Source organism: Diabrotica virgifera, chromosome 3, assembly GCF_917563875.1.
Source record: "Diabrotica virgifera virgifera chromosome 3, PGI_DIABVI_V3a".
NCBI lineage: Eukaryota > Metazoa > Arthropoda > Insecta > Coleoptera > Chrysomelidae > Diabrotica > Diabrotica virgifera.
Window position 1 is genome coordinate 94,839,307 of NC_065445.1, and position 25,764 is coordinate 94,865,070.

At 32.4% G+C, this 25,764-nt stretch overlaps 1 protein-coding gene across 1 annotated transcript in view; it reads right to left on the reverse strand.

Moving 5' to 3' along the window:
- Positions 1–25,764, reverse strand: part of LOC126881206 (transcription elongation factor SPT5) — a 103,437-nt gene that overhangs the window by 33,187 nt on the left and 44,486 nt on the right. Inside the window, exons 9-14 of the mRNA XM_050645309.1 lie at positions 21,506–21,751; positions 17,913–18,075; positions 15,011–15,204; positions 14,724–14,942; positions 3,704–3,949; positions 1,815–2,092 (exon numbers count right to left, since the gene is read on the reverse strand). Coding sequence (XP_050501266.1) covers positions 1,815–2,092; positions 3,704–3,949; positions 14,724–14,942; positions 15,011–15,204; positions 17,913–18,075; positions 21,506–21,751 — 1,346 coding nt within the window. The remainder of the gene's footprint in view (positions 1–1,814; positions 2,093–3,703; positions 3,950–14,723; positions 14,943–15,010; positions 15,205–17,912; positions 18,076–21,505; positions 21,752–25,764) is intronic.

Sequence of the window (25,764 nt, forward strand, 5' to 3'; positions counted from 1 at the left end):
TGAATCTATTTAAAATTCATTTACACTTGAAAAACCTGCAATCAAACAATTATGGAATATCCTATGAATTTGACAATCGCAAGTTAATAGTGAGGTTAAAAGTTTCAAAAGTTTGAGATTATTTGGTCTCTTTGCAACTTGTTGAAACATTAATGCATACTTTTTCAATAAGTCAGCGCAGCCAGATTAACCTAAAATTTCAAATTAGTGCGCACGGAACGTCATTCTGATCGTTTGCTAATTGTCGACATACTCGACATTGTCGACATTGGCAACAACTTTAAATCACTCGACATCGACATGATTGTCGACATGTCGACAATCGAATTGTCGACATGACATTATCGACACCGCCCATCCCTGGTAATAAGGTACATTGAAGTGTTAATTTTCAAATTATTAACCATTTAAGAGGCAATATCTAAGAATATAGGAGTATTTATTGAATTTTCATCTACGCACACATAACAGAAATATTTATTTACCTGTAAAATGTAATTCGCACTTATTTCCTGTTGCTGTCGCTTTTACAACCGTAAGCCGAACACATCACCATTTTAAAGAGTTAAAAAAATTGCTAGTTTTCACTCAGAAATCGCACAAAAATCACTAATAAAACTAGTGGTGTCAAACATCAATGAGAACCAACCGTATTAAAATACGGCTTCACTTCCGTTCGAAAAAGAGATGGCGTGATAGTTCTCCAGAGAGAGAAAAAATTTTCCATGCTCTAAGGGTTCCAGGTATAACCGGTCAAATTTGACCGGCATTTGCGACAGAGTTATAAACAACAGAATTTCAATCTTTGAACCATTACCTTTTTATTCCGGTCCTCTTTGTACACACAAATTTTCATATCTTCAAGACACTCATAACAAAAAAGATTTATGTCACCAAGTTATTTAAGTATTTATAAATAATTACTTCCCTAAAATTTTAGTTGAAAATTAAAGATTTTGTTTGGAAAACCCGAATTTTCCGAGGAAAATTTCCGCCGAAGGAAATTGAAAAAAATATCTATGTGCACAATTAAATTACAGTGAATTTTTATGTGAGTGTTTTTGGTTTAACGTTAAAATCTTCCGAGTTACGGAGCAACAATTGAAACAAAAATTTCGGAGCGCTAATTTGTTTATAAATCAAATAGCACACTTTCTGCGGACTTTGCATAGCTATATTACTAATATATGAAATCTTAAGATTTGATTCCAGCATGTCCAGCAATAAAATAGCTGGTACATAATTTTCCTTGTTTTATACTAAGTTTCCCAGATTATTACCTTACAATTTACATCTTTCATTGAGTTGATAATTCACGTTGTGAACATTCTCAATTATTATATTTCTAATTTAATACCATTCTATCTAATTCCTCCAAAACCAGCAAATTTCCATAAAACCCAGCCATATTAATACCTTTTGCTTTAGTTTTCCTTGCAAGAAACAAACAAAACACATCTCCTAAATAAACTAAACCTAACCTCGCTTTCGGCCATTCATTCATGTCCGTGTCACGATAATTTCGACTCGAAATTATAATATCAACCACTTTTTTGGAGTCGCAACTAATTTCGATAAGTCGCTATTTCATGACATCATTTCGTTAGTTCAACTAAAATCCACAAGGCTCGCACAGTCGCATTTCAACGTCGCCATATTGATTGCGACTTGTTTTGAGTCGAAATTTGAATTAGAATCAGGGGCCTGGTTATTATCTCTTCATCAGGGTCACAATTTACATTTAACCCATACAACATAAAAATATATAACATATAAGAATACCGACAGTAGAATTGAATAATTAAAAAACTAACCTCAATATCGACGGTATGCCAATCAGTCATAGGTAGCACATCCAGACCTGCACCGGGAGTTTGAGGATTGTACGGCATGTTCGGGCTATACCCAGAACTGGGAGTGCTGTACGGATTGTTGCTAGAAGCAGGAGACTGGCCGTATCCGGTTCCGGGACTGGGAGTGGAAATGGCGCTTTGATATCCAGGACTCGCCTGATATGGACTGTAGCTGCCATCGTACATTGTACCAGGTGTTTGAGGCGTATATGGACCGTTGGCTTGATAGCCTGGAGTACCTAAATAAAAAAAATACAATAAATACTATTGTGGTATTACGTCAAATTAATTATTTATTGGATAATTTTAGGATAAATCAATTCAATATTTCAGCGTGTAAGAATTATTTAAAAATGGTATACAGTTGTTCCATTTTATCTTTTCCCGTCCGTCACGATTTATTTTCAAACAAGTTAAATCAAAATATAAAGTGAAACGCACGTCGATGTGTAGTATCGTTGATACGTACTGTCAGTGGTAATAAGTAGGAAATGGCTATTATCCCGTGGACGTATTTTATAAAGTTATTTTATTGAAGTGTTTAATCTTTTTTCACTATTGAGGAGATTGATCGACTCAACATTAAACAGAGATAAATATAGAATGGTAATAAATAAATTTAAAAAAACAAAAAAAGGTAAATAGTAATCTCGAAAATAAACAAATAAGTTTCCAAAAAACAAAGTTTTCAATCTAATAGCACATAAAACAACATCCAAAAATGTTACTCTACATCCTACCAGATTGAAAACAATGGGAACCTTCTCTGGTAACACCTCCGAGGCTTCTACAATTTGCAAGCCATAACGGATGCTGAGACTAAGGACGATGAGGGAATTTTACAATTTATAATTCACGTCCCATCTGCTCAGCGCGGTAAAGTTCCAACGGGAATGGTTCCCTTCGTACTCCAATCAGAGTAAACATGTAAATCAAAAATCCATTTTTGCCTCAAGTTTTGCAAGTTTTTAAGCCTCAAAAATGCGCATTTTCGCATTTTTCAGATTTTAAATAGGCTATAAGTTCTCTCATAAGTCGGCAAAACAGTAATTTGCATTGAGAAATATTAAACATATATAACATTCTTTTGATATGTCCAAACCATCCCTTTCATGAATTCAAACACAAATTCTTCCATTTTTAAGTTAGCTAAACAATGGTTTGCATTGAGAAATATTAAACATATATAACATTCTTTTGATATAACCAAACCATCTCTCTCTTGAAATCAAACACATATTCTTCCACTTTTAAGTCGGCAAAACAGTAATTTGCATTGAGAAATATTAAACATATAACATTCTTTTGATATGTCCAAACCATCCCATTCATGAATGCATCTGATCTATTTGCTTCCGCGAACAAAACGGAACTGAGTATATTCGGGAATATTCCTCTCCTCCGAATTTATATTTGTACTATAATTTGATTTGAGTATGACTTCTGATCCTCTATTAACATGTCTTGTAATTATTATACGATATTTAAAATAAATATACGATAACAAATTTTCAATTAATACTAGAAAAAACCAAATTTAGTTTCATTTCGTAGATTTGGCAACAGCGCCTTCGAATATCAACCATTTCTAACTGTTCCGAGTTCGGGCAACGCAACCATTTCGGGTTTTAAGCGGATTAAAATCTCAACCCCGTTTTAGGGACGTTAGCCTTTTAAAAAATTTGTTTTCACCTTACTTGACTAACAAGTAGTAAATGACAGACCAGCTGATAATTCTGACACTTAAAAAGAGAATACAAGACCACCAAAAAAATGGTAGTTAACACATAAGGAAGAGAAAAGTAAGGTGAAAAAGAGTAGGTATATAATATATAAAAAACTGTACTTACTAGGAGTATATCCTGGTGATGGATAAGTATTACCAGAGACCGCAGGATCCCATTCTGAACTAGCATTTGGTGTCCTAGAACCGTCGTGAATCGGAGTCATTGAACCATAATGCAAGGGGGTACGAGACCCAGAATCGCACATGGGAGTTTTGTTGCCAGAATCTCTGTACAAAGGAGTCTGGTTACCCGCGTATGCTGGAGTTTTGCCATAACTGGAAGCGCTGCCATCTCTACCGCTTGGAGCTCCTAAAATGTAAATAAAGGTGAGAATGAGATTGTTCCAAAGTTGTTTATAGTCTGGGCAGATTATCGAAAAATGTCATTTTTGTCAAGTTATTTACCAGCTATTTTAATGCTGGATCGAATCAAATCTTAAGATTGCATTTTTTTCGACGAAAATTTTCCTCGGAAAATCCGGGTTTTCCCAACAAAATCTTTAATTTTCAACTAAAATTTTAAGAAGTAATTATTTATCAATAACTAAATAGCTTGGTGACATAAAAGCTTGTTTATAGTAGATTATATTTCCGGAAGCCGGCGACAATCTGACAGATAGTTTAGTAACAATTAAACTGTTTATTAAAAATTTACTGTCGCAATAATAACCAGAATAATTGAGGGGATTAGATGCTAAGGGGTACAAGTGACAAAATGGTTTAATTGAGAAAAACGAAGTCAAAGTTAAATTTATATAGTAAATTCTACAGCGAATTAATCACTTATGGACTTATTCTGAATTAATTTTATACCTTTTATGTATCGAATTGTAAAAGCTTTTGTAAAGATAGTATTTATTTCCATTCAAAATATTTGAAATTTGGAAAAAAACGTTCGCACTTGTACCCCTCTGCTTCAAATTTTGCACTTGTTTCTCTTTGCCACTTAAGTACCTTACGAATTTCTTAAATTCTTAAACTAAAATAAAAAAAATCGTAAAAAATTAAACGTTTTTATTTATAAAAAATTACTTGGTACTTGTTGTGTTATTATTTCACTTATTTTGAATACTTTTTAAGGGCTTGATTTGCAAAGATACTAAACGATTCACCAAAGATAATATCCAACACCTTACAGGCAAAGGAATACAAGTGAAATTATACCTGTTTGCCGCAAACTGTTTCTAAATATTTCGTCAGTAATCAAACTAGAACCTGCGATATGTCGCCACAGTAGTTTAATTCACCTGTGTCTCTTTGCCACTAAATTTTTAGTACTATCTAGTATTATTTTGTGCACTTAACTCAGTTTACAATATTTTGTCACTTGTACCCCTTAGCAGGCGCGGATACAGAGGGGGTCAAGGGGTCCATGGACCCCCCTATTGTATTTAGTCTATAAGCATTTGTTTTATTATTTATTGTGTTTTTCTGTCAACTCTTATTTTCAAACGATCAGTAAGTAAGTATAGACCCCCCTATTATGAATTTCTAGATCCGTGCCTGCCCCTTAGCATCTAATCCGCTCAATTATGATACGACAGAATAACTATGATTTTCGTATAAAAAGACACTATATCTAACGTACTTTACAGAATTGAAACTGGACTATTTGAGTAGCCTCAGGAATGTTTTAAAGTTATAAACAAATTTTTTGGTTAACAAACAAATATAATATCTCGGCAACTATTAGATTAAATCTAATTAAGAAAACGGTATTGGACAGGACGCGGCAGGACGCTCCTTTTAAAAGAAATAGTTAAATTGCGAGGTGTGGTTCCTGAGATACAATCGGTCAAAGTTGACCAGCATTTGCGATTAAGTCATAAACAATAGGATGGTAATTTTCGAACCTTTACCTTTTTATTTCGGTCGTCTTTTTACATACAAAATTTCATATCTTCAAGAGACTCATAAAATATATTATAATAATAGTCCGTTCTTTAACGGTAAAATATTGCAAAATCTCTAAATTTTAAAGAACCGCTTGGATTGACATGAAATTTGGCATACACATAGCTAACAAATCAAAGAAAAAAAGTGATATTGTGCCGATATGTGCTTTTGCCTGGGGGTGGTTTTCACCCCCTCTTGGGGGTGAAAAAATATTCATCCAAAAAAAGTCAGGAAATGGATAAACCGGCTAATTTTAAGTAACTTTTGTTCTATAGAGTTTTTTCACTAAGTCAATACTTTTCGAGTTATTTGGCAGAGAATATGTTCATTTTTTCAACAAAATAACCACGCTTTTAGACGGTTTTTCGCAAACAACTCAAATGGTAAGTATTTTGTCGAAAAAAGATTCTTAGCAAAAATATAGCCTGTAAAATTAAAAAAAAAATGGTGTATATATCACGTCTCTACACCTAGTAGAAGCAGAGTTATAGCTAATGAAAAATAGGTTCATATTCGTCAAATTTCAAATGGAATACTTTAACGTGAAATAACCAAAAATGAAGCACATTTCGGGGAACACTTATTACAACTTATTTAAAGTGTTTAAAAACACATCATTTTTGTTTTATAAAAAAAATTTCTAGCATCAAAATTAAACAAGTTACGCTCAAAATAAGGTTAGTAGCTTTTGGTTTTGGTAAAAAAATCGAGAAAATCACCCCCTAATTAGTATCTTAAATGAACTTAATCGTTACGACTTCACAAGTTTCTTGACTCGTATATATATTGTTTATATAATCTGTAAGTTTCAGCGGCTCAAAGTCCTTATTATTGAAAGGGCTGTAGTTAAAAGGGGTTGAACGAGTCATTGATCACGAATGTATGAAAATTTAGAAACACCAAATCTTAATCAATTTTTGTCTAAAAGAAAAAGAAAAAATACATGATATTCAGAAAAGCAAATCTGACTTTTTTTTGTTTTTCGAGATTTTTGGTATCTCTAACAATTTTTAAGTTATTTTGAAAAAAGCATATTTTTCAAAATTTAAATTTTTAAAAATTTTACTTTGAAACCAAATTTTTTCAAAAATAAGCACTTTGAATCGATAAAACTTACAGATCATATAAAGACAACATAAGTAAAATAATTCGTGGAGCGGTAACGATTAATTTCATTTAAGTTGCTAATTAGGGGTGGTCTTCCCGATTGTTTTTTGCAAAAACAAAAGGGGCCAACTTTATTTTGAGCGTAACTTGCTTAAATTTAATGCTAGAAACTTTTTGTAAAAACAGAAATAAAGCTTTTCTTATACACTTTAAAAAAGTTATAATGGGTTTTCCCCAAAAAGTGCTTAATTTTTTGGATATTTCACGTCGAAATCTTTTACTTGAGATTTGGTGAATATGAATCTATTTTTCATTGGCTATAACTCTGGCTCTACGAGATCCAGAGACCTAACGCGTACACCGTTTTTTTTTACTTTTTTATAAGCTATATTTTTGCTAAGAACATTTTTTTCGACAAAATACTTACTTTTTGAGTTATTTGCGAAAAATCGTATAAAAATGTAGTTATTTTGTTGAAAAATGAACATATTCACTCGCAAATAACTCGAAAAGTGTTGACTTGGCGAAAAAGCTCTATAGAACAAAAGTTACTTAAAATTAGTCAGTTTACCCATTTATGGACTTATTTTGGACATATACTTTTTCACCCCCAAAAGGGGGTGAAAGTCACCCCCAGGGCAAAAGCACACACCGGCACAATATCACTTTTTTTCTTTGACATGTAAGCTATACGTATGCCAAATTTCATGTCAATCCAAGTGGTTCTTTAAAATTTAGAGCAGAAACCGTGAAAGAATGGACTATAAAAACGATCGGTATTACGTGAAAAATACCAAAAATACCAAAATCCTAATCAAAAACTATTTTGAAGAAAATATAATTTTTAGTATTTATAGTATTTATATGTATACAGGGTGAGTGGGGAGGAATGTGCCAAACTTTAAGACTGTATAATATACGTAGAAATAATCAAAAATAACTCATATGTTGTTATTCGATTTTTATTTGTTTCCGAGATACGGGATGTTAAAATTTTTCTTACAGACTGACGATTTATTAATTTCTCTACAACCGGTTGAGGTGTGCAAATGAAATTTGGTGGGTTTTAAGACATGGTTATTGCGCATGTTTTGACAAACAATTAAGAATTTTATATTCACCATTGGTGAGCGTACGGGTCATAGTCTGAAATTTTTTAATGATAAAAATGGTACGCTACTGAAATATTTCAAATTAAAAATATTTCTTGAATTCCTCGTTTAATTTGTGATAAAAAATCTATCTTCCCATTTTTTCATGCGACGCTTGGTTTTCATGCAAAAAATAAAACATCTTAACGCTTACAAAGTTTTCGACGAAGTTTCTATATGAATGTGTAGAAACTTATTTCGAATACTTTGGATGCGTTAAGATATTTTATTTTTTTTTGCATCAAAACGAAGCGTCGGCGTCGTATGAAAAAATGGGAAGATAGATTTTTTATCACAAATTGAACAGGGAATTCAAAAATGATTTTGAATTTGAAATATCTCATTGGCGTACTACTTTTATTTCTTTAAAAAATTTCAGATCCTTACCCGTACGCGCGCCAAAATTCCTAATTGTATGTCAAAACATGCGCAATAACCATGTATTAAAACCCAACAAAGTTTCATTTGCAACCCTCAAACGGTTTTGGAGCAATAAATAAATCGTCAGTTTGTAAGAAAAAGTTTTTAACATCCCGTATCTCGGAAACAAATAAAAATCGAATAACAACATATTATGAGTTATTTTTGATTATTTTTACGTATATTATACACTCTTAAAGTTTGGCACATTCCTCCCCACTCACCCTGTATTTATTTAATATTTATAATATTTAGTATAATATGTATTTATAGTATTTGCTCGACTTCTCTAGAGCAATTTTCTTCACTTTTTTTTAATCCGAAGTAACTCGAGTAGGGCCACCGAACCAACGCATTACTAAATGCCAAAAATGCTTTAGTTTTGTTATAATAAATTAATTTACTTAATGTTGTTCTGAAGCTATTTTCTTGTGTCATTTTTGTAATTAACTATTTTTAATGGGAAATAAGCCACAAATTTACTAAAAAAATGATTTTATTAACGTTTCGACGTACAAATCGGATGCCGTTGTAATACATAAAATATTTTGATAACGGCATCCGATATGGACGTCGAAACGTTAATAAAATCATTTTTTTAGTAAAATTGTGGCTTATTTCCCATTAAAAATAGTTCATTTACTTAAATTTTAAATTTGTTTAAAATTGTTTAAATAATTATACAGCTTTCAAATCAGAATATTTGTATTTTGAACGTTAAAAGGCTTAAAGATATGAAAATTTATATGTAGAAAGAGGACCCAAATAAAACGGTAACAGTTCGAAGATTACCATCCTATTATTTATAGCTTCGTCGAAAATGCCGGTCAACTTTGACCGGTTGTATCTCAGGAAGCACTCCTCACAATTTAACTTTTTTTCTTTTAAAAGATACGTCCTGCCGCGTCCTTTCCAATCTTCTTCTAAATGTGCCTATCTCCTAGAGATGTTGACGACCACATTGACCCATCTTATTCTTTGGCCAGCCAGAATATACGTCCACGTCCATTGCCTTCCTTGCCCTCAATCTTGCTTTGTAGAATTAACTGTAGAAGTCGGTATTTATTATTACGCATAATGTGGGCGAATAAGTTAATTTTCTGTTCTTTACGGTGTTAATAATTTCTTTGTCTTTTCTTAGCCTCTGGAGAATAGTTGTGTTAATTGTGTGGTGTACATATATACAGTCCGTCTAATTTACTTACCGTTGCACGCCATTATCTATGTCAGAAATCTAAGTTGACATAGTTGCCAAAGTATAAAAAAATCCTGAATCCATTTTAAATCAAATAGATCACATAATTATTGTAAACGTGGATTATATAACAAAACAAATTAATATTCAATGTTACGTTAAATTAAATAATAAAAACAGTAAATATAATAAAACAAATACTTATAGTAAAGAATATAAACAAATATGAAGTGTCATCACCGCAACTGTCAAATAAATGTTACCAATTTATTCTAAAATGTCACCTTCGTTCGATTCTAGTTACAGTGTGATCCGAGCAAATGTGTTTCATAAAAACGCTTTATAATTAATTTATACAAATTAAATGAAACATATTATTGTGTATTTCTTTAGGTTAACATTAATAGAAACCTTCAAATATTATTTCTACCCGTATATAATAAAATATGTCTAGTGGCTGTAATTCCACTGTACTAGACAAAATGATTCTAAAAAAGAACACACCTACCGCCTAAATATTTCGTGTTGGTATCATGTGACGTCACAGGCTATGACGCGGATGACGTGCAACGGTAAGCAAATTAGACGAAGTATATGAGACCCTCATTTTACGTCGGGAGCACCACATTTCAAATGCCTCTAATCGTTATATGGCATCTTCTGTAGGACTCCAGCTTTCTACGACGTAGAGGACACTAAAGACGTAACATCTGAGAATTCTTATGCGTATATTGATGCTTAAAGTTAAGTTGAACAGAATCTTCCTAAGACTGTTAAAAGAGCTTCTGGCTTTTTCAATACGAGTTTTTATTTCGTAGCTATGATCCCAAGTATCCTTTCCAATGCCGTTTTGTTAATTTTATTTAATCTAATAGTTGTCGAGATATTCTATTTGGCTCTATTAAGCCAAAAAGTTGTTTATAACTTTAAAACATTCGTGAGACCGCTCAAATAGTTCAATTTCAATTCTGTAAAACGTGCCAGATAGGTGCAGTGCGTTTCGTTTACGAAATTATACGAAAATCATAGTTATCCTGATGTATCATAATTATTCTGGTTATTATTGCGACCGTAAATTTTTAATTAACAATTTGATTGTTGCTAAACTAATCCTCTACAAAAAAAAGCTTTTACGCCACCAAGCTATTTAATTATTAGAATTTTTAAGCCCCTTATTTCAGTAACGTTAAACGTTATACCGTTGATTGATAAATATATATAGGGGGGTGCTTAATTTTTTGGTTATTTCGCGTAGAAATATTCAATTTGGAATTTGATGAATAAGAACCTACTTTTCATTAGCTAAAACTCTGCTCTCACTGGGTCTACGACTTCATATGTCATATTAAAACATTTTTTTCATTTTTTGATGTATTTTTGCTATGAATATTTTTTTGGTTAAATACTTCCTCTTTGAGTTATTAGCGAAAATCCGTCTAAAAACGTACTTTTTTTGAAAAATGAATATATTCACGCGCAAATAACTCGAAAAGTATTTACTTGTGAGGTCAAGACTAGTGAAAAAAACTCTATAGTCAATTTATATTTTCAACATTTTTGCAGAAAAAAAAAAACAAACTAAAATTAATACAGGCATTAATACAGATTAATATGATAGCGACTGCTGCGTTAAAATTTTGAATACGGACCACGTGAAGTAAGTGCTTGTTCTTGGGCAGCTTCAACAAATTTACGCTAGGCGCGCCACTATACGGGCAGATTTTAAAGGGAACAAAATAATGCACAGGGTTTCGCAGCTTCCCCTATATTTATCAATCAACGGTTATACGTTATTATGCTCATGCGCATTAACAGAAAAATAACGTATTACTTTATTAGCGGATAAGGTATCCCCTTATTTAGGTAGAAATAAGGTTCACGTTATTAAGAGATTACGTATTTGTAAGATTGCCAAATGTCATATATCTAAATTATAAAAAACGAAAAAAAAGTCATATGAGCTGAACCAAGGACAACTAGAATAAAAAATATAGTAATGATGCAGTAACGATGTATAAAATTGTAATCAAAATTAGTTTTTCTTTAAAACTATCACTTAATAAACACATAATTTAATCTGCTTGGCAACCCTGTTAGGATTTGAGAAATCTGACACTTGACTGAATTGTCTTGTTAAAATTATTATGGATGTTTTGTGATCTTAAACTAGTAAATTGTCTTTGGTGAACGTCTTAATACATTTTCAATATTTTCTTCCATTATGGCAAATAATTCAATAAAATAGGTCATAGTAGTACACAACTGCCATTTTATAGGTTACGTTTGCCAAATGTCAATTAACGTTCAAAAACTATTTGCCGAAAGGATTCAAAAACTATTTTAGTCAAACACGTAATAGACCAGGACTAATATGTAAAAAACGTGTGTTTTTGGATGGGAGAGGTGGCATTCGGATTTTTACAGATAAAGTTAGGTGACACCTTCAGTAATAATAATTGACTTATGCTCCTTCTCAAATATGCCCGGAACATTAATAAAAAAATTAAAATATTTACTAATTTCGAAAAACATCGATTTTTTCTGCTTTCTTTGCTTATAACTTTAAAACGGTTCGTTTTGGAACAAAGTCGTAGAGAAATAAAATAAAGATAATTGACTTTTGTATGAAATACGACTGGTCAAAAATGTCTTAAGGTATTACCTTTTCTGCAATATAGCAATAAATACAAAATAAGGAGGCAAAATACGCCTGTTGTTATTCAATGTTTCTTAACCACTTTGGTACCACTTAGTACCTTAGTAATTCGCTTAGAAAATTCTTATAACTTACTTAAATGGTCTACCAAATTTCATTAAAATCGACTCAAATTTTTTAAAATCTTTCTGGACAAAAAATAGACCATTTAGAAGTTGTGCTCTACCTATCTAATACACTTTACAGAATTAAAATCGGATTATCTAAGGGGCCCCAGCAATGTTTTAAAATTATAAACAATTTTTTGGTTTATAAACAAATAGCTTTGTTTAATAATAAAAAAATTAATTTTTAGCAACGCAAATAATTAAAACCGGTATAATTTCACTTAAACTTTCAAATACTGTCACCAGAATTGCTATTTTATTTTTTAATCAAAAGTTATTCTCGTTTAAAAATTGCAATTTTTCGATTTTTTTAATGTTCCACCGCGTTTATCTCGAAAACTATGCATCCTACGAAAAAACTTGTAAGAACATTTTTTGCTTAGAATTACCCAAGAAATACAAAAAAATGTTTTATTTTGCGAAAAATCGATGTTATGCAATTCCTCAAGTTCTTTGTTTATAACAATCTTATCGACATCCGGATCAACTGTTACCCAAAAAATTCGTGTTCTACGGGTCAAAATACATAAAAAAAAAGCTTGGGTAAGTCCATCTAAATAAAGGAGCCCGTAGCACCGCCTCCTGGACACAGCACTAATTTGTTTATAAGCCAAAAAATTGTTTATAACTTTAAAACATTGCTGAGGCTGCTTAAATAATCCGATTTCAATTCTGTAAAGTGCATTAGATAGGTGGAGTGCTTCTTTATATGTAAAAAAATTGACAAATATTTGCATGTTCTAGTTTTTGTTGTGCAAGATTTTAAAAAATTTTAATTTTTTAAAAAAGTTTAGATTGCAAAATATTTATGCAAAATCTAGTAAATCAATTTTAATGAAATTTGGTAAACGGTTTTGGCACATTACAAAAATTTTCTCAGCGAATTAGGAAGGTTCCACGTGTAACCTAAGTGATGGAAAAACATTGAATAAGGACAGGCTTGTTTTGCCCCCTTATTTTATATTTATTGCTATTTTGCAGCAAGGGTGTTAAATTAAGACATTTTTAACCAATCGTATCTGATAGAAAATTTAATTATCTTTAAATATTGAATAATTATCTTTGTTTTATTCCTATACGACTTTGTTCCAAAATGAATCGTTTTAAAGTTATAAGCAAAGAAAGTAGAAAAAACGAAATTTTTTGAAATTTTTAAATATTTTTTTTTTATTAATGTTCCGGGCATATTTGAGAAGGAGCATAAATCAATTATTATTAACGAAGTTATCACCTAACTTTATCCGCAAAAATCCGAATGCCACCTCTCACATACACCTAAAAACAGATCCTCCCTGGTCTATAATCCCTTATTTACTACTCAATGCGCATGACAAGTACATTGTATATCGTTTTACGTTTAACGTACGTCAAAAAGTAGAAGGTCTAAAAACTCTCTATTGGTAAATAATTACTTCCCTAAAATTTTAGTTGAAAATTAAATATTTTGTTGGAAAAACCCGGATTTTCAGAGGAAAATTTTGGTCGAAGGAAATCGGAAAAAAATATCTCTGTGCAGAATTAAATTACGGTAAATTTTTATTTAGGTGTTTTTGGTTTAAAGTTAAAATCATTTGAGTTACATAACAATAATTGGAAAAAAAAACTAGATTTCGGAGAGATAAAATTTGTTTATAAACAAAGACATTCTGTGGACTTGATACCTACCTATATCACTAATATGTATATACAATCTTAAGAGGCTACAGTAGCGCGTCATCAAAAACGGAAAACGCGGTCCAAGATTCCGACTTTAATTTTGAATATTTTGTCGAGATATTTGGCACACATATTCGTAATATAGTAAAGAATGGCGGTACAGAGCCCAATTTGAGAAATATGTTGGAATGTGGAAATTACTCAATGATTAAATACAATATTAAAAAGACGAGCCTGTACCGCCATTAAGGAGAACAAAAAAATACACTTTCTTCGAATAAACCTTTTCATCCCATACCTAGATTTTGTGTCACATTGGAACTACTAAAATGTTTTATCTCTGAACATAGTATAACTAATAACTGATTAGGCAACCTACAGAAATAGTCACTGTCATTTTGACAAACCTGCGTCAGATTTCTGAAAGTGTAATAGCCATTGTATTTTGGTTTATTTTTATAAATATTTATTTACTTATAATAAATTGTACTTGTTATCAAATTAACTCATAGAATATGTAATTCTGATTGTTAATAAATGCTTACAAAAAAAAAACTTATAATAAAAAAACTGTTTTCTATTACTTCCATTTAGCGCAACTATGAGTATAATGTCACAATATTCAAGTTATGTCTAATAATCCTGACGCACTGTTGCCAAAGTTTCGCAGAACTTTCGAAAAAAAAAGGTGTGCTACTACCTCTTGAAGTTATATTGATGAGGCGCTACCGTTGGCTCTTAAGATTCGATTCGATTCCAGCAATAAAATAGCTTGTATATAACTTTTCCTTGTTTTTTCCTAATTTGCCACAGAGTATTATAAAAGCTGTACTCACCGACATCATTAATGTGGTTCTTATCCACAGATATAGTTTGACAAGATGTATGCAACTCTATCCTGACTGAACTTTGAGTAACATCTTTTACTATACCAATATTGCCCTTATAAGGCCCTCTAATAATTTTGATGGTTGTACCGATAAGATCTCTATCTCTGCTCCCTCTTCCTCTACCGGCTCCACCAGCAGGTCTACCAGCTCCAAAGGCACCGAAAGCTTGAATAGAAAGGAATTAATTAAAAATGAAAGACTGCTATTATTCGAAATATCTAAATTATAACTACCTGCTCCGGCTGCACCTCCACCACTTGATGGATGCATTGGAGAACTTCTTCTCGGGGACATAAACTCCATTCCAATGCCAATATCTGCAGAAGGCATGTTCTTGTTGCCTCCAGCCAACTGAAGATGCTTAGTTTTGCACACAAATATACCACCATTTTGCAAAAATTCCACTGAGTAGAGAAATGCGAAATTTCTGTAAAAGGTTTTGTAGTTATTGCCAAATGAAAAATGATTGAAACCATAATAATGTTATATTTAATGTTTCATTAACTCAAATGTACTTATTGTTCATAATATACAGAGTTACCACACACCAGATACAACTTTCAACGCAAATCTGGATTATTCTAAAAGTATATATGTACCATAATTTATAAACCAAGAGCTGACAGACATTTTTTCAGAAAACGTATGTCATGTATATGACCCTAGGATAAATAATGTTGGAAAGTTTGGACTAGGCAACAATAATGAGAGAGATGCCAATATATATATATCAATTTGTCAAGAATCAGATACCTGAACGTAGACTGTATACATGGGAAGCACCACATAATGAACAAATTACTGGAAAAGCAATAAGAAACGAAATAGACTATATTTTAATAAACAAACGCTTCGGAAACATCAAAAGTGCTAAATCTTATACTAGTTAACATGCAATCAACTCATAATCCGATAGTCGCTAAAATGGAAACTAATTTAAAAACTGGAAAGAAAACAGCAGGGATAAGATCAATAGATACAATTAGAAATTAGACAATTAGATTAAATCAAGACAAGCCAGACAAAAGTCACTGAAGAGGTTAAGAAAAATTAACTAAACTACCAATGACGAAAATTATGAAATACTTTGGAATAAAAGAAACGATCACTAACATTTGTACCCAGTACCTTAAGGGAGAAAAACAACAGCCGAAAAAAAGTGGATGACAGATCATATATGGGACTTACTAACGGCGGAAAATAAACCACAAACAAAAATAATACAGAGGCTTGCAAAAAAATAATAAGACATGAATACATAGTGGATGAAAAGAGAATGTGAGGAACTGGTAGAATTACGTCAAAAGCATGACACATTTAACATACATACACTCAGAAAAATGAAAGAATACCCATGAACGAACATATAAACCACGCCGTATTTTCCTGCCACCGTCTCACAAAGAAAATTGTCCAGTGCAAGTACATGTAACAATAATTATTACATGTACTTACGCTGGCCAATTTTTTGTGTGACACGGTGACAGGAAAATACAGCATGTTTTATATGTTCGTTCATGGGTATTCTTTCATTTTTCCTACTGTAGTGAGGTTTATGTATGGAACGCCTCAATTATCTAGGAAACGGCTTGCACGATTTTTATAGGTTTTTGTGAGTAATGGTCTTGTGATGCGGCCGATATTATGGTGGTAATTGCATTTTTGTCAAATTTCCGTTTTTCTGGAAATCTAATGAATTTTCTTATTTTAAATGGGACACTCTGTATATTTTTTCGATTTTAAGTGTGGCAGAAGATAATGGCAGCTATGTACGCCGTTACTCCCGCTTGGCGGCGCTAGTGTAGTTGTGGGTCAAAGTTTTGACAATTCGTGAAGTTTGTATATTGTTTACGATTTAATAAATAATAAATGATGGCAGAAAAATACGGATCTTGGACTGTTTGTGCGTTGAAAAACGAATTGAGGAGAAGGAAAGTAAGAGTTACTGGAAAAAAGAAGCCTTTATCCAATGATAAACACAGCGAAAATTATTTATTGACTCACTCCTCCCACGAGTCTGACAACTGTGTATATGATATCTGCCTTACTTTTTTATAAATTTAAAATTCACAAATTAGTGCGCTTAGCATTAATTTCTGTGTTTATCTCATTTAAAAATGTGATATTTTCACATATTTTCAAAATATGGCCGCCATGACAGTTGCGCATTTGGTGTAAATTTGGTTTAACCATGGGTTAAGCGCAGTTGATTCTGCAATGTTGCCTTATTTAAAAAAAATTATAATTCTTTATGGAAATATAGAATGTGTTAATTTAATTAAGTATAATTATTTGGGTGTTTGTCTAGGTGATAGGCGACCTTACATTTAAGGTGAAATAGACCATTCCAGACTGACGTCATTTGACAGCGGCTGAGGGCAAACATCTTGTAAACAAAGTACGTTTTGCACAGAACCATTGTTTAATTTAAAAATATGATTAAAATACCAGCGTTTTGTTCAGTTGTAAAGTGTTCCAGTAAAGGTGAAAGAGATAAAGTGAGTTTTTTTTTAATACCAGCCGCATTTGAAGATCGAAATGTTTTAAATGCACTGTCAACAGAACGACGGGAGTTGTGGGTCAAGAGTACTGATTTTCTGATTATGCCGGGTTTTTGCATCCCCTGTGAGGGTGTCGTAATATCCAATATTTGACATTTTTGTAGTTAAAACCACATAATTTTTATAATAAAACGAGAAAATAGCAAAGATAACACTGAAAACAATATTTGCCCCTCAGCGACGCTGTCAAAGTCACGTGACCTGGAACGGTCAATTAGAAAAAATTAGGGTTAGGTTTGATCAGGTTATGTTTTAGTCACTAAAGAATATTTGAATGGTACTAGGTCACTTTAATTTTCAGTTAATAACTTGTTTACAGTTGAGTCCCTGAATCTTTACCCGTGCGTTATCATTTAAAGCATACGAAATAAGTCGATGATAAGTCGGAAATTGAAATTTACTAAATGCAACAGCAAGTGACAGTAAATGACTTGCTGTTACGTTTAGTAAATCTCAATTTCCGACTTATCAGACTCTTTTAAAGATAACAGACCGCAGGATGTATATAATGACAGTAAGGTGTACCTAATATAAATAACAAAATAAATTAACAACTTTTCAATCGAGAACGTACCTATAGAGATGTTTAATTTCTCCAGAAAATCCAGAATGTGGCCCATCGATTACTTTGACCATATCTCTTCTATGTAAATTGTTTCGGTATGAATCCAAGGCTGCAGTGTATTTATGGATCCTTCTCTTCTGTAACGATCCAGGCCTGCATTCAACAACTTTGCCTAAAAATCGTTATTATCATAATCATCAAAGTTAATTAAAAATAAATTTTTTAATTCAATTTTCAATAAATTGATTATACACATTAATATTTTGCTTTTTGGAATTTTTGCTACAAAATACTGACGGATTTATATTTAGTAATTTTAATTAATCAAAAAAAAAATCAATGTCCCCCATATTCATAACATACAACATAATAGTTATTTATGTACCAAGTCAGTAAAGTCACTCTTTATCGAACGAGACTGATATTGCGAGCAGAGGGAGCGAAGCGAGCGAGGCGAGTAACAGACGAGTTCGATAAAGAGTCTTTACTGACGTGGTGCATAAAAATTTTTATCACCAATACTAAAAAAAACATTAACACTTAGTTAACACTTACTTAATTACATCCTTCTAATGAAAAAAGAGTGTGTGTACATACTTTGTACGCACGTAAGAAGTTATACTTCTATTATTATGATTTCAACGATATAAATATAGTTTAAACAGTTTAATTGAGTTTTCATTTAAGAGGATGGGTACGAATTTTCGGCTGCAATGCTATTCAAATGGGGATTCATTTTTTTCGAATCCTGAGAAAACTAATAAGTATTTTTGAAAAATTTAAACGCAGAATGAAAGATTACGTTATTGGCGAGAGCCGAAAGTCCCTGAAAAATTATATAATGTTTATTTTAATATGTTACAGGGGTGAAAAACTAAGAGAACATTTAGTGTGATATTTAATTTAAAATATCTCATTCAAAATAAACATTTTATTTATTCTAAGGGACTTTCGGCCCTCGGTAATAATACAGTCTTTAATTCTGCGTTTAAATTTTTCAAAAATATTTATTGGTTTTTTCAGGATTCGAAAAAAATGAACACAATGTCCGTGATAATATTTCCAAATCTATCTTTGTCATACAACGCACTCAGTCGAATAGAATATTGTCAGCATACTGTCAGTCAGACAGCAGTGGCGGTCTCAAGGGGGGGCGACGGGGGCGATCGCCCCCCCCCAGAAACCTTAGTTTTCTGAAAAATTGAGAAGTTAATATACATATTAATCCGAAGTGTGAGATCGAACTAATGCAGATTTGTGAGATTTGTTCCCTACAGTCAGCAAGCTACTTCTAGTCTTAGCTACACTTCCCATCAGCAATGCTTCTGCAGAGCATAGCTTTCATTCACTAAAGATAATAAAGTCGTGGCTAAGAACACGGATGCGTCAAGACAGGTTGACTGGACTTGCTCTACTCCATGCCCATCGAGACATCCCTGTAGACCCAACGAAAGTTTTAGAACGATTCGCCAAAAGTGGCCATCGAAGACTAGAATTCGATTTGTAATTACATTCTTTTTAAAACCTTATAACTTGTTATTTTATTACTTATAACCTAATAAAACTATTACAATGTATAATGTGAACCTCCTTTTTTCCATTCTAATAGACTAATTTGTATTGTATATTTATTGTAAATTTTAACAATTTTAACTATTTATTTATTTTAATTTAGCTTCAGAACAACACGTAAATTTTAACATTTTAAAAGGTAAAATGTGTTTTGAGCTCTTTCAATTCAAGCGTAAAACTAACATTGTCAGACCAAACCTCTGAAGTTTGACGTTTGTTCGTGATAAAGTAAAACCACCTAAATCGTCAAAGGTTTAGAAAGATGAGACTTGCTTCAGAGGCTTGCCATTGAAAAATACTATCACCCACAAACCTTTTCTATTAGACATTGAGTTGTTTTCAATAGTTCTAAATTGGTTTTTGATACAATCACAAGAATACAAAATATATTTTGAATATTTTATTTGTAAGTTAGCCGAACAATATTTACAACAAGCTTTAGAGGCTAGCTTTTTTATTTTTTATTATAGTGTAAAACTGTTTCCACTCATACTAATTGTGATAATAAGTGATTTTCCTTTTTCTCCGTTCGTCACAACCACTAAGTGACAGTCAGTCCATATTCGGTCCATCAACTGTTCAAATGAATAAAATGCCTTTAAAACTCTCAAAATCTTGCCATATTTTTAAAAATTTTCCGGACCCCCTTTCCGGCTGGGGGGCTGCACCCCCAGACCCCCCTGCAACAGACCATCGCCCCTCCCAAAATCTGACTCTGAGACCGCCACTGTCAGACAGTGACAATTTTAAATATTTGACATGGCATCGGGAATATTTCGAGTTGTTGATTAAATAATATTGATATATAGTGTATTTGATAAATAATTGATTTAAGACGTGAACTTAAAAAGTTATTTATTGTGTATTATTTGTGGAAGATCCAAGCAGAGAATACATCAGGATAATATATTCTGTGATCCAAGTATTTTGTTGTTAAAGATGTTCATAATGGTAAGCGTTCCAAAGTAACAATATATTATTAAAAAATCACTTAACCACTTTTCCTCTTTTCTCGATTGAGTATTAGTTCTTGTTGTACATATAAATTATTACAATCACTGAATACATAGTTAGTGAAAAAATTATCATATTTATTAACTGAATTAATAATTTGCAATTATAAAAATAACAGTTATCCAAGAACATTCAAAAGCCATCTCTTTAAATTAATGATGACATTTTCAAGTAGAATGACATTCTAGTAATGTTTACATATCCATACCAGTATGAATTTTACTACACGTAATTTGCCGTGTAAAGACAGAAAAAGTAGGGATACCCGTAAAATATTTGCGAATTATGTACCGATGGCCTTAAATATTAAACTAATTTTAATACTTAAAATAATACCAAAAATAAAAAATAACGTTAATAGTTACGTCATTGTTTATGAACTGTAGCCTCCCCGCAATTACTTTTCCCTTCATGAATCGTAGAAAATCTAAATAAATATATTTACTGGCAAATTATCAGTAAATATCTATCACCGTACTATATATAATCGAACTAACAAAATCACCATTCCACACTTTATTTTTGCATGAATACCTAACTTAAAAGATTTAAGAATCTTTTTAATTTTATACGAAATAAAAATTTAGTATGACAGTAATGACATAATGATTTTTGCATGATGGCCGGTTTCGATGTTTAATCGATAGTTGTTATCGATATTGAATACCTAATTACTAAACCTGTAAAGTTTTGATTTATTTTGTCTGAATATAATTGCAAAATACTAAAGAATTTCACTTTTTGACATAAATTTAATCAATAATAACGTAAATGTACAATATTTTTAATAATTAAAGTAAATACATTTTTAAGTTCACTCAAATAAATAATGGATTACTGCCATCGACCACTTACATTCAATCTCGGTTAATTTGATTAATAATCGCGGCAGGTAAAGTACTTCTTCTTTCAGTACAATAAAGTGTTACTTTACTGCCGCAAATGAGGGCAAATGAGTACAATAATGAATGACTTTAGTGGCAGTTGGCGATAAAAAAAATTATAAAAAAACTTACCGTGCATATTCAAAACATGGAAATTTTCCCTTTCCAACCTAATAATAACTCCAACAGTTTCAGCATCCAGGTTTACAAGATCACCCCATTCGAATTTACCTAGTGAATCGACACCACTAGCCATATCAGTACATAATTGTAAGTCTTTTGGTAGAATTTCCATTTCGTGCATAGTCAGGTCAGATATCAATACGACTCTGTTATTTTCTACTCTGACTACCAAACCAGTGTCTCCTTCATAGCGCCCTAAAAATGAAAATTACTTTATGCTCATATTTTTCCAAGAAGCTTTATAATATTTAAAAATCAAATTGTAAAATGTTGTAAAATGAAGTATTATCCGAAAGAAGGCTTAACACGATTATAGTGTTTTTTTTTTAGTAACTAATTATGTATCACTAGAGATAAAATAGTAGGATATTTAATAAGTTTTGCGGTTCGATAAGAGAGGGCGTTGCTACTAGCCTAATTTTATTTTGTTATGTTGGTACACTCTTCATATGAACGTGTCTGAAGTTTCATTTCCATCGGGGTGCGGACTTTTCCCCAACTCGACTCTACCTTATCGGCAGAGTCTACGAGAAGTGTACCTTAAATTGAAACTGTAATTTCAAAAAAAGAAATATGTATGTCTTTGTACTCACTTTATCACGCTTAACGAATTACGGGATCTGGATTTCAATGCATTTTTTTTATAATTCTCGTATCAAAGTTACGCGTGAAGTTAGTCGTATTGATGACAGTTGGGAAAACGTCCGCGAGCCATTTCCATCTGTCAATTAAATTTTTGTTTACAAGCTATTTAGTATCGACGCGTCACAGTATTTTTGAAGTGAAAACTTCTTTAGGGACGTTGTGCGATGTTTGGATAGGGGAAAAAGCATTGAATTCGCGACCGTCATCGCTTATGCTATATATTATGTGTATGTATATATAAATTGTGTAGAGGTATTTAAATTTAAAATAAATGTAAAACCTATTTTAGGATGGGGAAAAAGGATTTATTTCGCGACCGTCATCTGTTCGGCGAAATAAATGTTGTACGTATCTATATTATGTGTATGTATACATAAATTGTATATAATTATTTAAATTTAAAATAAATATAAAACCTATTTTTGGATGGGGAAAAAAGATTTATTTCGCGATCGTCATCTCTTCGGCGAAATAAATTTTGTACGTATATTTATTATGTGTATGTATATATAAATTTAAAATGAATGTAAAATCTATTTTGGGATGGAAAAAAAGGATTGATTTCGCGACCGTCATCGCTTCGACGAAATAAATTTTGTACGTATATTATTATAATGTACGTATAATAATAGTAATATTATTGAAGTAAAAATTTCTTTAGGGACGTTGTGCACTTTTTAGATGGGGAAAAAGTATTGAATTAGCGACCGTCATCGCTTCGGCGAAATAAATTTTTGAATTGAAAAGTTCTTTATGGACGTTGTGAACTTTTAGATGGGGAAAAAGTATTGAATTAGCGACCGCCATCGCTTCGACTAAATAAATTTTTGAAGAGACCACTTCTTTAAGGACATCGTGCACTTTTTAGATGGGGATAAAGTATTGAATTAGCGACCATCATCGCGACCGTCGTCGCTTCGGCGAAATAAATTTTTGAAGTGAAAAGTTCTTTAGGGACGTTGTGCACTTTTTAGATTGGAAAAAAGTATTGAATAACGACCGTCATCGCTTCGGCGAAATAAATTTTTGAAGTGAAAAGTTCTTTAGGGACGTTGTGAACTTTTAGATGGGGAAAAAGTATTGAACTAGCGACCGTCATCGCGACCGTCATTGCTTCGACGACATAAATTTTTGAAGAGAACATTTCTTTAAGGACGTCGTGCACTTTTTAGACGGGGATAAAGTATTGAATTAGCGACCATCATCGCAACCGTCGTCGCTTCGGCGAAATAAATTTTTGAAGTGAAAAGTTCTTTAGGGACGTTGTGCATTTTTTAGATGGGGAAAACCTATTAAATTAGCGACCGTCATTGCTTCGACGAAATAAATTTTTTGAAGTGAAAACTTCTTTAGGGACGTTGTGCACTTTTTAGATGGGGAAAATTTGAATTAGTGACCGTCATCGCTTCGGCGAAATAAATTTTTGAAGTGAAAACTTCTGTAGAAACGTTGTGCCCTTTTTAGATGGAGAAAAAGTATTGAATTAGCGAAAGTTATCCCAACGTCATTGCTTCGATGAAATAAATATTTGAAGTGAAAACTTTTTAAGGACGTTGTGCACTTTTAGATGGGGAAAACGTATTGAATTAGCGACCGTAATCGCGACCGTCATTGCTTCGACGAAATAATGTTTTGAAGTGAAAACTTCTTTGGGAACGTTTTGCTCTTTTTAGATGGGGAAAAAGTATTGACTTCGTAACCGTCATCGCGACCGTCATGGCTTCGACGAAATAATTTTTGAAGTGAAAACTTCAAGGGTTGTGCCCTTTTTAGATGGGGAATAAGTATTGAATTAGCGACAGTCATTGCTTCGGCAAAATAAATTTTTGAAGTGAAAACTTCTTTAGGGACGTTGTGAACTTTTTAGATGGGGAAAAATATTAAACTAGCGACCGTCATTACTTCGACGAAATAAATTTTTGAAGTGAAAACTTGTTTACGGACGTTATGAACTTTTTAGATGGGGAAAAAGTATCGAGTTTGCGACAGTCATCACTTTGCCGAACTAAATTTCGTACGTATATACATTATGTGTACGTATACATAAATAGCATAGAACGTATGCAACACGTACATATATAATATAGGTATAGCACTTCTTTTTGGATGGGAAAAAAGCATTGAGATCGTAATTTATATACTATAAGAAGTTTTCACTTCTGTCGGCACTCTCGTGAGTGCTTTAAAATTTATTCTTTTACAATAAAAACAATAATTAAGTATCGTGCCGTGATTGAATTTTTATTTTTGGAAGGTTTAAAGGAACAAGAAACTTATATGAACGAATGTTGAAAGTGTACAGTAGAAAGATGGGTTACTGAATTTAAACGTGGTCGTACGAGCCTTGAAGACGATCCACGTCAAGGATGTCCACAAAGAGCAATAACACCAGAAATTGTAGAAAAAATACGGGATATGGTTTTGGAAGAACATCGAGTGCCTAAATAGACGAAGCAATAAAGCACTAAAATCGGCCTTACCTCCGAAAAAAAAACGACAAGACGGATCTTAATACATAATTCTTTTTGCATTCGATTCGTGAATGCGCCAGGAAATTTTGTGAACCGGAGCCATGATATAATATTGAAAAACTGCATACAAAAAAATACAGACAATAAAAAAAATTCAGAACTCGTCAATTATCGGCGGAAATGAGTTCAATTTTGTTACTCGGCGGTTTTTGGGGTCGCTGAAAACGAATATGACGTCAAAAGTGATCTCCGGAGTACCTGTTGCCAAGGGTACCTACTGTTTACGTCGTCATTAAAATTCATTAAAAAATTAGTCAAAAATCATTACTCGGGGGTTTTTGGGGCCGCTAACGACGAATATGACATCGGAAGTGATTTTCGGAGTACTTGGTGCCCAGGGTACGTTAGGTCCAATCGATCTATTTTTGGTCCCAGAATATGTGATTTAATTTATGACCTGTATTTTTGTTACACCCTGTATATAAACGGTGTCGCACCACCCAGTTTATGGAAAGTAGCTTATATTTCTTCCATTCATAAAAAAGGAAATAAGTTGGATTGCTCAAATTACAGAGGAATATCGGTAACTAGTACACTAAGCCGGGTGTACGGGCGCATTCTTAGAAATCTCATTGAGATGGAGTATAGGGAACAAGACGAAGAACAGGCTGGTTTCCGCGCTGGAAGGACTTGCACAGATAATGTCATCTGCCTAAATTGAAAAAAAAAAATCAGCAACCAATCAAGAGACCCATCTCATGTTTGTTGACCTTCGTAAAGCATACGACAGCGTTCCTGTGACTAAATTGTGGAAATCACTACAAGAAACTAACATCAGCTACACTCTAGTCAAAGCCTTAAAAAATCTATATGAAAATTCTACATCACAAGTAAAAATTGGCAACACACTATCTAAAAAGTTCATCGTTAACAAGGGTCTGCGCCAGGGCTGCTGTATTTCACCAACTTTGTTCAAGATATATGTTGCAAAAGCACTAAACCAGTGAAAACGTAAATGCCACGGTATGGGTACCCGTAGACCTCGGAGAGGTTTGTTTATATACCTTACAATTTGCTGATGACCAAGACATC